This window comes from Carcharodon carcharias, chromosome 8 (genome assembly GCF_017639515.1).
Source record: "Carcharodon carcharias isolate sCarCar2 chromosome 8, sCarCar2.pri, whole genome shotgun sequence".
NCBI lineage: Eukaryota > Metazoa > Chordata > Chondrichthyes > Lamniformes > Lamnidae > Carcharodon > Carcharodon carcharias.
Genome location: NC_054474.1, coordinates 18001178 through 18016994, shown reverse-complemented (window position 1 = coordinate 18016994; position 15817 = coordinate 18001178). Strand labels below are relative to the sequence as shown.

The window sequence follows — 15817 nt, the reverse complement described above, 5'->3', positions numbered from 1 at the left end:
TGTTGGATTATATTTTAAGTTAAAGAAGTTGGTGTGAATGTTTCAGACCTCACGAGGTGTAAATGTTGAGACTTTTATTTTGCAGTGAAAATGACCTTTTCAGTTTCGTTTGGTTATTCTGAACTGATAATTTGGGAAGCAGCCACTTGGTGCCCTGTTGTGGGTGGGATCCGCCGCGGGCAAGGCTGCACACCCCAGCTGGAAGTCCATGGACTTGTGGCGGGGCAGGAAGATCCCGCGGATGTAATTTGTGTTTCTTGTAAACATGTGCAATTGTGGCTGTGTCACTGACTGCGGCTGTGTCACTGACTGTGGCTTTGTCACTGACTGTGGCTTTACTTTCCTTTTCAAGATGTACTGTGTTTGGTGAATGGAATGATCTTCTGAATTAAATTGAAAGTACTGTGGTTGATTGACCCGCTAAATTTAATCTCACTGCAGCCACAATAAAACCCTGGTTGTTGCAAATTTTGCGAAAGTCTCTAGCTCTGGGCATGATAGGTAAGTCACATAAATAATTGACATTCTTGAATTTCTGACCACGTTCTTGGAGTCAGTGATTTCAGGTGGCTCTGATTATTTTATCACCTTAGAATGGAATGTGTGAGCAGAAAAGAAAAAGTGGGGAAATCTGAAGTCATCCTGCAGTTAGATTTGTATTACAGAATTGTGCGCTTAAAGCTTTTAAATTCACGTGGACAGCTGAGAGAAGCTGGGTGACACAAGCTGACATTGATTTATGATGTCCGGGTTTGTCATCTTTTGAAACGCAATGTTCCACAAGCGGTCCATGTGGTTTCTGTGCTTTCTGGTATCAGGTTAACTCTCTTTAGTTAACCAAGCCACAAATTTAGTATTGAAAATTTATCTGAAGGTTAAGGGATCGTTCAATACTAGCTTGAGATAGGGTTTCAACATAAGAACCTAAGAAGTAGGAGCAGGAGTAGGCCATTCAGCCCCTCAGGCATGTCCTGCCATTCAATAAGATCATGGCTAATCTGCCCCAGGCCTCAACTCCTCTTTCGTGCCATGGGGTTACTGAATGCAATGGAAATTAATTCAAGGTTCTGTAGGAAGTTTGATGAAAAGTATCTGAGTGATAACATCCATCAGGGTAATGGTAATTTAACACCCTGGATGGAACGATCTTGCTCATGTAATGCTGAAGTATAAAGATGAAATGAATCTGTAATTATGCGTACTGGATTTGGGAGATGGCATGTACATAATTTGCATCCTTCTTGCTGTTTTGATGTTATGAGTGATCAGATACAATTATATGTACATCTGGAAGTCAGGTCTTATTCTTTTTATCAAATGGTTCTAATTTTGGAGGGTGCTAATTTGCAATTCTATTCACGTTAAATGCCCATCCAACAATGGACTTTAAAATGGCATCCTGAGAATTCAAGTTTGTAGCAAGCCTATGTCGAGCCCAATCATGCTGCTATTTAGAAAGGAGATGGGGAAATGAAGAACAGTTTCAACAGCTTTTATATTTGAATCAAATGATTGTCATGGACCATCACAAAGCTGAAACTGAGAACAACACATGAGCTAATGGGATTTTTTGTTTGGCTGGGAAGCCTGATGAACATAATGATACTCCCAGCACTTATGTTGGTGCAGTTTTGGTTAATTGTCTGGTAATTTTGATTTACTATGGATGACTTATTCAAAAATAAGGACTGCTACTGGGCAATGCTTTTCAATGGGCTAAAACAAATGTTACCCCGATAACTCCAGTTGGAAAGGTCAGGGAGAAAAAGTGGCGGAGTGCAAGGAGGATTCACGTTATCTGTGTACCTTAATGTCCTGGGCTGTTTGTGGGATTAACTCAAAATGAGTTAAAACAGCTTTTTAATGGACATGCAATGCATTGTGTAAGGCAAGGGTTTCTCGTTAAGGTTAAAGAATTATGGAATGTGGGAACGCCACTCATCCATGCTTTTGTTCTGCGAGATGTCCGTTTGAACACTGATGTTATTAGTAATGAAGTAAAGTGGACCATATAACGACAGTAACAGAATGATCGGGAGAGATCGAGAGGACCTAAGTGCATCTTGCTCTCTCCACATTGTTATTTTGATGTCACTTTTATGTACCTCTCATTTACTGTGATTTAGTGGTAGTATGCATAGAATGTAGAGATCACAGGTACACTTAGTACAAGAGTTGTGTGAACAATTGTATGTTGCACTCCAGTTGAATTAGGCAGCATGATGTACCAGTGTACTCATGTTAGATCATGTAAATGAGCTCATTAAAGACTCATGTACACATATTGGAACCATGTATTGTGATGTACCTAACAGTGCATACTAAATTATGTAGCATGATTTCAAATTAGAGACCTAAATCTGCAATTGTTGCAATTGATGTATGCACATTCCAGTGTTTAAAATAACAAGAAGAATTAGAACAAGAAAGCAGTTCAACAATAATGATCAGATCATTTGTTGGAGTGATATTGAGTGGGAGATAAATATTGGTCAGGACACTGGGGATAACTTCCTGCTCTTCTTCAAAATATTGTCATCATTTACATCCGCCATAGTGGGTACAGGGCCTAAATTCAACACCTCATCCAAAAAGTGACACCTCTACCAGTGTAGTACTCCCTCAGTAATGCACTGGAGTGTCAGCCTAAAATTTCATGCTCAGCTCTCTAGAGTGCAACTTGAACCCACAACTTTCTGATTTGGAGATACAAGTGCTGTCTACTAAGCCACATCTGGCACTTTTGCTGCTATCAGTCAGGCAGTCAACCCACACTGCTGCTGGTGATGATGCAGTCCACAGTGAGTCTTCTAGTCCCAGAGCTGCTCGAGGTTGTCACCTAAGGCCATCTACCGACTGCCCCAGTAAAAGTAATTGTCCGCCAGGCATGCTGCAGTTACTGGGGTAGCGCTACGTAGGAGCACTAGCCCAGGAAAAGGCATCTGCAGGACGGGCACTAGGGGAATGCTCAGGGTTGACAGTTCATGTTTGTATGCAATGTGGTATGATGTCATAAATTTCATTTGGATTGTTTCTTCTGTGGTCACTTTTATTTTTGCATTGTGGTCAAGCAGACACTGTGATGGTCAGTGACACAGGGAAGGTAAGGTACAGAACTGTTATTGAATGGGGAATTGGTTGGAGTTACTTGTATTGTATTTGAGTTAGCTTGAGCAGAAAGGGCTGTCTAGGTTACTGCCTCCCTTCCTCATCTTCCTCCACCCCCGCTCCTCAGCTACTCACTGTATAACTGGTGGCAATGGTTGTCCGATCATGTTGGTGAGGCTATACAGCGTGCAGCAGACCATCGTCAATCTTGGTGAGGTTATACAGCGTGCAGCAGACCATCGTGAATCTTGGTGAGGTTATACAGCGTGCAGCAGACCATCGTGAATCTTGGTGAGGTTATACAGCGTGCAGCAGACCATCGTCAATCTTGGTGAGGTTATACAGCATGAAGCAGACCATCGTGAATCTTGGTGATGTTATACAGCGTGCAGCAGACCATCGTGAATCTTGACACCTGCTCTGGTGAGTACTGAAGGGCTCCTCCAGAAAGGTCCAGGCTGCAGAAGTGTTGTTTCAGCATGCCATGTGTCTGCTCTGTCACAACTGTGTGGCAGCATGGCTTTCTTTGTATGTGTGGGTTACACATTGCAGTCAAGAGCCATGTTGTCAGTGGATAGCACTGGTCATCCAATAGCCACTCCTTAGTTGCCATGGTGGTTCAAGTAGAGCAGACTGCCACAGAACAAAGACTGTTGTCAGGACACTAAGCATTAACCTACATGATTCATTGTCTATGGTTGCACACCATCTGGGCGTTGAAGAGCTCTGGCACATGGTGATGTTGACATGTGGCACCTGAAATGCAATGAGTCTCTAGTTGCCTCTCCTGCTCCCTATAACCTCCTCCAAACCAGAACCCTCAAGATCCACAGCCCTCCAATTCCAGCCTCTTGAGCGTCCTCAATTTTAATCACTCCACAGTGCTGTCCGTGCATTCAGCTGGTAAGAACCTGAGCTCAGGAATTCCCTGCATAAACCTTTCTACAAGTCTAACTCTCTCCTACTTTAAATGCTGCTTAAAACCTACCTCTGTGACCAATCATCTACCCTAATATCTCCTTGTATGGTTCGGTGCCACATTTTGTTTGATGATGCTCCTGTGAAGTGCCTTGGGATGTTTTACTACATTAATAGGGCTTTATGAATACAGGTTGCTGTCAATTACCCCTGCAACATATGGAAACCTGTTCTGTATCCTCCGCTGATTCTCCCAGTCAAGCTAAATTCTAAGCATAATGTCAACTACTTCACCCATATCCAGGAGTAACATTTTGTGCAGGAGTCTTCAGCACCAATCATTGCAAACTTTTGCAACTCAGTAGAACCACTGAAGGCACCAAACAGTTGTACAGTCATAGTGTTATGAGTACAAAGTTTAGAAGATTGTGATGTTTTGGGACTGTGTCTTTAATCTAAGGTAAAATGGAGTAGTGAAGGTCATGTGACCTGTTCCAAATTCTGCTCGACAACAGGCCTGGGCTGGCTTGGTTGTTAAAGGTTAAATGGGGGCCCAGGCTGACTTACTGAGAAGATGCAAGATGTTCACAACTGTAAACAATAACAAGAGCAGTTGTTCTGACGTTGGGTAGACTATTAGTCTCCAAGTATCACTGGGAGGTGTTAGGAATGTCAGGTTTTATAAAGGCTTATACTTTAAACTTCCTGTTTAATCCCAAGATAGAATGGAGTTGAGGATCTAGAGGATAGATAATTAGCATTGCTGCCTGGATACAAGGCCCATGTGATTCATGCTGTCATGGAGATGACCTTTAGGAAGGAAATAGTCTGTAAAAAGCCATTGTAGTATCGATTTAAAAAAAAAATTATTCGCGGGATTGGGTGTCACTGGCTAGGCCAACATTTATTGTCCATCCCTAAGTGCCCTTGAGAAGGTGGTAGTGACCTGCCTTCTTGAACCACTGCAGTTCCTGTGGTGTAGGTGCACCCGCGGTGCTGTTAGGGAGGGAGTTCCAGGATTTTGACCCTGTGACAGTAAAGGAACGGCGATCTATTTCCAAGTCAGGATGGTCAGTGCCTTGAAGGGGAACTTTCAGGTGGTGATGTTTCCATGTATCTGCTGCCCTTGTCCTTCTAGATAGTAGTAGTTGTGGGTTTGGAAGATGCTGTCTAAGGAGACTTCATGAGTTCTTGCAGTGCAGCTTGTAGATGGTACACACTGCTGCCACTGTTCGTCGGTGGTGGAGGGAGTGAATGTTTGTAGATGGGCTACCAATTAAGCAGGCTGCTTTGTCCTGGATGGTGTCAAGCTTCTTGAGTGTTGTTGGAGTTACACTCATCCAGGCAAGTGGAGAGTATTCCATCACACTCCTGACTTGTGCCTTGTAGATGGCAGACAGGCTTTGGGGAGTCAGGAGGTGAGTTACTCGCCACAGGATTCCTCACCTCTGACCTGCTCTTGTAGCCACAGTATTCATATGGCTAGTCCAGTTCAGTTTCTGTTCGATGGTAACCCCCAGGATGTTGATAGGGGTTTACCACTGACCAGTTATACTGTTTCCAAGATATCCAGAAACACAGACACAAATCAGTCGGCAGCCACCTGAGAGACAGAGAGCAGGAGATAGAGGTCATCATTCCTGCAAGCAGAGAAATTGTTGATTGTATTGGTCACCAGGCAGAATACAAGTGGAAGCTGTTACACTGATTGAAGAGCCCAAGTTCATGAGGATTTAAGGGAGGTTGGAAGATTTGCCTAGCTTGGGTTAGGGGGAAGAATTGTTCAGTGTAACCCTCATTGTGAAAATCAATTCTGAGATTAGAAGTTGCCTGATTGGGAAAGGAAAAAGAAGGCAAGCCATCGGAAGCTAAGGACAGCTTTTGACTGGTTTCTGGAGAATGAATTGTCCACTTAAAGGACAGCATAAACTATAGCCATGGCGTGTGATTGTCAGTTATGTTAAAAGTCACATGGGAGATCTTTTCTGTCATTTAAACTATAACTTACCTACTAACGGGTGGTTAGTCAACGTTGCTTTTAATATGTTTGTTGCAGTAAAAGCCTTTAAACTTGAAATCTTGTAATGTTACCCCATCAGTCAGTCATTGGCAATTCAAGTATCTTTTTTAAAAGTTATCACTGTCTTCGGGGATCGTAACAATAGCAACTGCTTAAAAAAAAGCCGTGGAACAGTAGCATAGTGGTTTTATCTCCATAATAGTGATGCAACGGGCAGGTTGAATGGTTTAGAAACGTGAGGCTGGATTATGTGCTGAGGGTGGGGCTCCTCCCACCCCAACATAAATGTCAGGTGCAATCCTACCTCGGCTTAGCCAGTTCTCCCTGCGTTAACCTTTTCAGGCGATGGCCCTTTAATTAGTGTGAGGTGAGATTTCCATCCAGCTCCAGGAGCAAACCCTGCCGGCCAATCGGAGGCTGGTAGCTCTGCACACTGGCAGCACCGACAGGGGTGGTGGCCATTGCTTGTAATGCAGGTGGACCAAGGAGCTGATGTTTACCAAGGGTGCCAGACATCCAGGTAAGTCTGAGATCTCACTTGGGACAGGTGGACAGACCTCAGTGAGTGGGGGTGGTGGTGGGGCATGTTGCACAGGGCAGAGGAGCAGGGTGGATGTGGCCGGGGTTAGGTGGGCTGGGGCTGGGGGGGGGGAACTATGCAAATGGACTTTGATTTGCACTGGGGGCCCAGCAAGAGGTACCACCTCCCCCACATCAACCCTTTTAATCAGCAGCCCACAGGGTTAAAACCCACTGGGCTGCTTGTTGGGTGCTGGCATCTCATACCACCTGTTACCCATTAAATCGTGTTGGGGCAGACAGGCAGGTGATGAGCATACCACTCACCTGCTTTCCCAGCCGCGGGTGTTAATATGGCAATCACCTTGTTCAAACCAATTGTTAGTTAAACAGGTGATGGGCGTTGATTATCCCATCTAAACAGAATAAAAAGATAACAGCTGGAACACTTTGTGTAGAAGCTACTTGGAAGTCAGCGGCACTGAGGAGTTGTCTTGAAAATCAACCAGCTTAAACCAAAAGACCACCCCTGGATTAATTCTTCCACCACAACCTCTTATTGTGAATGACCTGTAAAATACAGCCCATGATTTCACAATCTAAATTTAGCTACTAATTAAATCTGGAATAAAAAGATTGGTATCAGTAATGGTGACCACGTTACTAGCAAGTTGTCATGAAAGTCTATTTGGTTCACTGGTATCATTAAGGGAAGGATATCTGCTGTCTTTACCTGGTATGGCCTATTTGTGACTCCTGGTCCACAGCAATGTTCTTCCCTCTTAACTTCCCTCTGAAGCAGCCTATTGAGGCACTTAGTTAAGGGCAACTGGTATGAGAAATAAATGCTGCCCTTGCCAGCCATACCACATAGTGTGAATAAATTAAAAGAAAACTAATCAAATAGTAAATTATCTATCAGGGGTTGATGATCCCTTTGAATCACACTGGTGGGGGAATCCTTTCTGTGGCTTAACGTGCGTTCAGCTGTATGGGGTTAAGAGATGACATTGGCCTGAATATTTCAGATGGCAGGGTTTCCCTCCCCGATCCTCACTGACTCTGAATGCCCTGCAGACATTTCACACTTGAACGAGTGTCAATTGGCTGCGGACGGGGCTTGCTCCCCTCACTCAGGAGGAAGGCCCGTCTTAAATTGCTGCCGGCCAGTAAGATAGGCTGGCAACTCTCTAGTCCCTGCAGCGACGGGAGCTGAAGTAGGCAGATGAGGAAGTGCTTCAACATGCCAGGGCCTAATTCCCGGGACCGGACAGCAGGGTAGGTTTTTGGGGGTCCCAGGGCAGGAAGGGTGGGATGGCCTGGAGGGCGAGCGGAAACTGGGCGATTGGGGTGTCGGGGGAGAGACCAGGGATGGGGACGAAGGTCCAGTGGCCACTGGATCTTAAGGTGGGGGTGGGGTGTTGACCGAAGTCAGAAGAGAACGAAAATTGCTGCGAGGTTGAGTCAGGTGGATACCCAGAGGCAATCTCGTTCCTTCAATTTCATACTCCCACCCCCCCCGCCCACCCCACCTAAAAATCTGCTGGCGGGGGAGGGTGAAATTCAGGCCATTGAGCTCCAAATTACCATTGGTGGCTACAAATCAGTTTTGCATACTGGTCGGCACATGAGCCATCTGCTTTGCTTTCCAGTAGATGTTAACTACAAGCAGCTAACACCCTCACCAAGATGCCCATGGCAGAAGTTTGTGCACACACATTGAGTGCTATTTTGGTCCCTGAACAACACCCATAGCACATAAGACAGAGGTGAGCTGGCAAGATGGGTACAGAATTGGCTTGGTCATAGAAGACAGAGGGTCGCAGTGGAAGGATGCTTTTCTGAATGGAGAGCTGTGACTAGTGGTGTTCCGCAGGGATCAGTGCTGGGACCTTTGCTGTTTGTAGTATACGTAAATGATTTGGAGGAAAAGGTAACTGGGCTAATTAGTAAGTTTGCAGACGACACTAAGGTTGGAGGAGTTGCAGATAGTGAAGAGGATTGTCAAAGGATACAACGGGATATAGATCGGTTGGAGACTTGGGCGGAGAAATGGCAGATGGAGTTTAATCTGGAGTTAAATGCGAGGTAATGCATTTTGGAAGGTCTAATACATTATACAGTAAATGGCAGAACCCTTAAGTGCATTGACGGGCAGAGGGATCTGGGTGTACAGGTCCACAGGTCACTGAAAGTGGCAAGGCAGGTGGATAAGGTAGTCAGGAAGGCACATAGCATGCTTGTCTTCATCAGCAGGGGTATTGAGTACAAAAGCTGAGAAGTCATGCTGCAGCTGTATAGAACCTTGGTTAGGCCACACTTGGAATATTACGTGCAATTCTGGTTGCCACATTACCAGAAGGATATGGAGGCATTGGAGAGGGTGCAGAGGAGGTTTAACAGGATGCTGCCTGGTCTGGAGGTTATTAGCTATGAGAAGAGGTTGGAGAAACTCGGATTGTTCTCACTAGAGTGACAGAGATTGAGGGGCGACTTGATAAAAGTTTACAAAATTATGAGTGGCATGGACAGAGTAGATAGTCAGAAGCTTTTTCCCAGGGTGGAAGAGTCAATTACTAGGGGACATAGATTTAAGGTGAGCGGAGAAAAATATAAAGGAGATGTGCGGGGCAAGTTTTTTACGTAGAGGGGAGTGAGTATCTGGAATTCGCTGCCAGAGGAGGTGGTGGAAGCAGGTACGATAGTGGTGTTTAAGAGACAGCTTGACAAGTACATGAATAGGATGGGAATAGAGGGATACGGACCCCAGAAGTGCAAAATGTTTTAGTTGACGGGCAATATGATCGGCGCAGGCTTGGAGGGCCGAAGGGCCTGTTCCTGTGCTGGACTTTTCTTTGTTCTTTGTTCTTTGTCCTTTGTTAAATGATGGGTGCTACCAAGCCCAATTTCACATCCTAAATTTCTTTGCAAACCTAGGACCTCTACCACCTGGAAGGACAAAGGCTGCAGATACATGGGAACACCACCACCTATAGGCTCTCCTCCAAGTCACGTACCATCCTGACTTGGAAATATATTGCTGTTCCCTCACTGTCGCTGGATCAAAATCCTGGAACTCCCTCCCTAACAGCACTGTGGGTGTACCTACGCCACATGGATTGCAGCGGTTCAAGAAGGCAGCTCACCAGCACCTTCTCAAGGGCAATCAGAGATGGGCAATAAATGCTGGGCTAGCCAGAGATGTGCATGTACCGTGAAAGAATAAAGTAATAGATTTAATACTTTCACTATCTTACCTAGGCCACTCCCCCTGGACCTGTCAAGTTACCTTTAACTACATGTTTCAGAGTTGTTGTTCCTGATCCTCAACCATTGACCTGCTATCAACTTTTTTTTTAATCTTTCTTCACCTTTCCAAATGAATCTATTTTTGGCCTTATTAACTTGCATTGCTACTTTTAGTGATGGAGGGTCTTTAAATCCCATTCCAGCTTAAAGACATTCCAAATGCTGTGATCCTGCTCATCAACACACTTTTTTAAACCATTGGGAGGCCTTCAAAGAGGAGACAGTTTATGTACATAGTAGACACATTCCTCTTCAGGACAAAGAAGAGCATTCAAAGGCGGAGCTTCCTGGATAACTATGGATATAGAGGTTGAAAAGAAATAGAGTAAGGAGGATGACAATAAATGTAAAGTCCACCAACTAGTAGGGACCAAGTTGAAAACAGAAAGTACAGAGGAGGTCTAAAAAAATCTAAATAAGAGAGGCAAAGAAACTTGTCCAGACAAGAGCCAATAAGGAGCTGGGGATTTTGCCATGAGTAACACGGCTCCTAACTCCCCAAAGCCTGTCCACCATCTAGAAGGCACAGATCAAGAGTATGATGGAATGCTTTCCACTTGCCTGGATGAGTGCAGCGCCAACAACACTCAAGAAGCTCAATATCATCCAGGGCAAAGCAGCCCTCTTGGTTGGCACCCCATCCACCATCTTCAACATTCACTCCCTTGACTACTGACACACAGTGGCAGCAGTGTGTACCATCCACAAGATGCACTACAGCAAGCAAGCCTTCTTCGACAGCACTTTCCAAACCCTCTACCACCTAGAAGGACAAGGGTGGAAAATGTACAGGAGCACCACCATCTGCAAGTTCTCCCCCAAACCACACATCATGACTTGGAGCTATATCTCCTTCACTGTCCCTGGGTCAAAATCCTGGCACTCCCCCTACTACCCTCCCCCAACAGCACTGTGGGTGTACTAACACCAGGCAGACTACAGCAGTTCAAGGAAGCAGCTCACCACCACCTTCTCAAGGGCAATTTGGAGTGGGCAATAAATGCTGGCTTTGCCAGCAAAACCCATATCCTATGGAAGAACCAAAAAAAGAATGAATATGGGAATAGATTAGTATCTAACACAAAAATGAATCCAAAAGTGTTTTATAAACACGTAAATAGTAAAGGGGTGGTCAAAGAAAGGGTAGGATAGATTAGTGACCAAAATGGATGCAGAAGGCATGGCTGAGGTGCTGAATGAGTATTTCACATCAGTCTTCACTAAAGAAGAGGACACTGCCAATGTAGCAGTAAAGGAGGAGGTAGTAGAAAAAAAAGGATGAAAATAGATGAAGAGGAACAATAAAAGTAGAAAAATTACCAAGTCTTATTGGGGTGCATCCTATCTTACTGCGAGAAGTAAGAGTGGAAATAGTGAAGGCTCTTCCAATCCTCCTTAGATATGGAGGTAGTGCCAGAGGACTGGATGATTGCAAATGTTACATCCCTGTTCAAAAAGGGAAGAGGGTTAAACATAGCAACTACAGGCCAAGAGCTTAACATTAGTGGTAGGGAAACTTTTGGAGACATAATCCAAGACACAATTAATTGGCATTTGGAAAATCATGCATTAATAAAATGAAACTCAGCATGCCTTTGTTAAAGGCAAATCATGTTTGACTAACTTGGTTGCGTTCTTTGATGAAGTAATGGAGATGGTTGATGAGGGCAGTGTGATTCAAGTGTATATGAGCCTTCAAAAGGCATTTTACAAAGTACCACCTAACAGACTTGTTAACAATATTGAAACCCATAGGATAATAAGGACAGTGACAAGCTTGATACAAAATTTGTTAAGGTACAGAGGGCAGAGAGTTGTGGTCAATGGGTGTTTTTCAGACTGGAAGGAATTATACAGTGGTATCTCCAGGGGTCGGTATTAGGACCACTACTCGTTTTGACATAAACGGACTTGGGTATAAAGGGCTTATTTTCAAAGTTTGCAGATGCACAACTCTTGGAAATGCAGTAAACACGGAGGAGGATATTAACAGACTTCAGGAGGGCATACACAGGAAGGTGAAATTGGCAAACATATGGCAAGTGAAACTTAATGCAGAGAAATGGATAGTGATACATTTTGGAAGGAAAAGTGAGGAGAGACAATTTCACCTAAATGGTATAATTTTAAAGGGATGCAGGTCCTGGGGGATGAGTATGTGCACAAATCTTTGAAAGTGGCAAACAAGTTGAGGATTCTGTAAAAAAGCATATGGAATCTGTGACTTCATTAAGAGAGGAATTGAGTACAAAAGCGAATTAGTGAAACTGAGGTATTATAAAACAGTGAATAGACCTGATCTGGAATACTGTGTTTAATTCTAGGAGCCACACTTTAATATGGGCATCAAGGTGCTGAAGCGAATATTTATTAGAATGATAACAAGGATGAAGAACTTCAGTATGTGGAGAGACAGGCAAAGCTGTCTTTGTTCTCCTTAGAGCAAAGAAGATTAAGGGCAGATTTAATAGACATGTCCAAAATCATGATAGAGCAAATAAGGAGAAACTGTTTGCCGTGACAGGAGCTTTGGTAAGCTGAGGACACAAATTTAAAATAATTGGCAGATGGATCAGAGGCAAAATGAGGAGAAATTATGCAGTGAGTTATTCTGATCTGGATCTCACTGCCTGAAAAGGTGGTGAAAGTAGATTCAGCAATAATTTTCAAAAGGAAATTGAATAAACTCTTGAGCAAGAAATATTCGCAGGGTACAGGGAAAGAGAGGGGAAGTGCTTCTAATTCGACACCTCTTTCTAAAAGCCAATCCAGGCACAAAGGGTCAAAAGATCTCCTCCTGTGCTGTATGATTCTGATTCCATGATCCAATGCTTGTATGATACTCTGAAGTTCACAGACAACGCTAGGCACAGTGATATTAGAAAGTGCTGGTGCCAACCAGTCAAGAAATGCCAAAAGACAGTTTGGAATAGCTTATAGTTGCGTTATTCATCAGTAATGCTTCTTCCAGGCTAATGAACGAAGCAGCAGCCTTGTTAGATCCACTGAAATCAATGGCAGGAGATTGGGCGCAGTGCAAAACTGGCAGTACATTCTCTCTCATTCCCATTTCACGTTCCCGACTGAGACCACTTTCACCTCATAACTCGGGAATTGATTTTAACCCCGACCTAGCCCAGCGGGAGAGTGCCGGGAAAGGATCAACCCTCAACCCGATTCACTCTTTGCTTGGAGTTATGGAAAGTCAGATCAGATGCTTAACCACCCCCCCACTCCTAACTACACACAGACACACACAGACACACACAGACACACACACACACACCATTGCAAGATCAGCCACCAATCATCAAAGGCCATGCACAAGATGATTGCTTTACAATCTGAGCCACTCACATGCTTTGCAACAACATAGTAACCTGCTCTCACTTTGACTCAAATTCAAGATTGCCAATAATAATAATTGTTTTGTTTTGAAATGCTTAGTTATTTATATACACGTTAACCGTGGACCGTAAAATGGGTATATGCAGCAAAAACACGGTAGCCCTCCAAGCGGACTGTGTGCCCTACACTAACTCTATGCATTTTACGGTCTCGGAATGGTGTATATAATGTTTTCTGGAAATAGATCAGCGATCGTACACGTACATCGCTCTTCCATTTCCACTCCTGATAGAAAAACAGGGTCTTTTTTTAATTGAAATCCTTTATCTCCTTTTGGACCAGAGATTTTTTTTTTTGGAATAAAAAGAGAATAAAAAGGGTCTATTAAAAAAAAGCGAATAGAGATATATGCACCATGGCATCAGATTGGGACCGAAAATGCACAAAGGTGAAGGTTTAAAAGACCAACCTTGGCGAAATATCGCATCCTTGCTGCATAAAGGCGCCCAGAGAGAACCAGAGACTGTTAAATATTCCAAACTCGTTGGTCTGGTCGAGACTTTGGGCATCGGGTCCGTCTTCGTACTCCTCCGTTTGCCACTCATAGGGGCTGAATCTGCTAACCAGGAACAGGACCACACTCACGCCAATGTAGGCAAACACAATGCACATCCAGATCTCATACGCCAAGGGGTCCAGGAAGGAGAAGACCCCCGGCTTGGACTTCTGGGGTTTTTTAATCATGATGGAGATCCCCAAACTCATGAAAGGTTTGGAAAAGTCAATGACCTCCTCCCGCACCAAGGTGATGGTCAATGGGGCCACTGCGATATCGGCTTTCTGAAAGACAAAATGTGTCGGAATTAACAGTCATTTCACTGCCCATATACTCATTCACTTATACCTTCTGATACCATGTGAAAGCTCTCCGGTATCCTGGCCAACATCCGTTCTTCAATAAACAAGGTCAAGCAAACCAAATGACCTGGCTGTTTATTGCATTGCTTTTTGTTGGAGCTTGCTGTGCACACATTGGCTGCAATAATGAATACACTTGAAAAGTACTTAATTGACTGTGGTGCAATTTGGGATGATGTGAGGCTGTGAAAGGCACCATAGAAATGCAAATTCTTCTTTCTATTTGATCTGAGATTTTTCCTGTAGGTAGAGAGAAACACTCCAGGGAAAACTCCTCTGCTTTTCTTCAGATAGTGTCATGGGATCCTTTACCTCTACCTGAGAAGGCAGATGAGGTTTTGGTTTAAAGTGAAAGGTGACATCTTCAAAAATGCGGCACTCCCTCAGTCCTGCTCCCTTACAGTGCAGTGCTCCCCCAGTCCTGCCCCCGATAGTATAGCACTCCCTCAGTTCTGTCCTTTTGACAATGCAGCACTCCCTCAGTTCTGTCACTTCAACAATGCAGCACTCCCTCAGTACTGTCACTTCAACAATGCAGCACTCCTTCAAGTCTCTAGTGTTAATATTGCCCCATGTGTTCATAGACTGGTGTTAGATAAGGGGGCAAATTTCATACATTTCTGGGATGGTGGCACCCCTGGATAGGCTGGCACTTACTATCCATTCCTTGTATAACTGAGTGATTCACTCAACCACTTCGGAGGGAAGTAAAGAGCAAATCACTACAGTACCAATGTCAAATGGTGGTTGGAATGTAGCCTTAGAACTCAAGACAGATGGAGAGAAAATTGGTAGCCAAAGGTTGTTGTTTTTGTTAGTAATGGAATAAATAGTGTCAACACATTAGAATAAAGGTTGTTGAGTTAATTAGTAATACAATAAATAATGTCACAACATTGTGACTGGGTCTTTTTGAAGTTACATTTCATGTGAGGCATGTTAAGTAGCTGTATGCTCACCCTGCCTAAAGCAATCAGAAATCACTGCTTTACACTGAGCTTCCTCTGTATAATGGGCTCCCTCTGTATACAGGGCTGTGTGTACACTGGGCTCTCTCTGCACATGTGATGTCAGTTGTGGCTCAGCTGGTACTCACCTCTGAGTCAATGGTTCAGGTCCCACTCCAGGGCTCCAGCACAAAAATTAATGATGTAAAGGAACCCATGGCAGTATTGTGAAGAAGAGCAGGGGAGGTCTCCCTCATGTCCTGGCCAATATTTATCTTGCAATCAGCATCATGATAACAGATTATCTGGTCATTATTACATTGTCTTTTGTGCGAGTATGCTGTGTGCAAATTGGCTGCTATGTTTCCTACACTTCAAAAGTATTTCAATGGCTGTAAAGTGCTTTGAGACATCTGGCGGTAATGAAAAGAATTATATAAGCTGCACACTGGGCTCCTCTGTACTCTGGGCTCCTCTGTACACTGGGGCTCCCTCTGTACACCGGGCTCTCTCTCAGTACACTGGGCTCTCTCTCAGTACACTGGGCTCTCTCTCAGTACACTGGGCTCTCTTTCAGTACACAGGGCTATCTTGCTGCACACACTGGGGTCCTAATCCTGCACCTGGTCTTCTCAATAAAAATGAAGGTGCACTTCTATACCTGAAACAAAGCAAACCTAGACGAGAAGGAATAAAAACTGAAAATGCTGGAAAAACGCAACAGGCCTGG

At 44.1% G+C, this 15817-nt stretch overlaps 1 protein-coding gene across 1 annotated transcript in view; it reads right to left on the bottom strand.

The window, feature by feature from the left end:
* Positions 1-15817, bottom strand: part of LOC121280876 (glutamate receptor 1-like) — a 240228-nt gene that overhangs the window by 93258 nt on the left and 131153 nt on the right. Inside the window, exon 11 of the mRNA XM_041193199.1 lies at positions 13692-14062. Coding sequence (XP_041049133.1) covers positions 13692-14062 — 371 coding nt within the window. The remainder of the gene's footprint in view (positions 1-13691; positions 14063-15817) is intronic.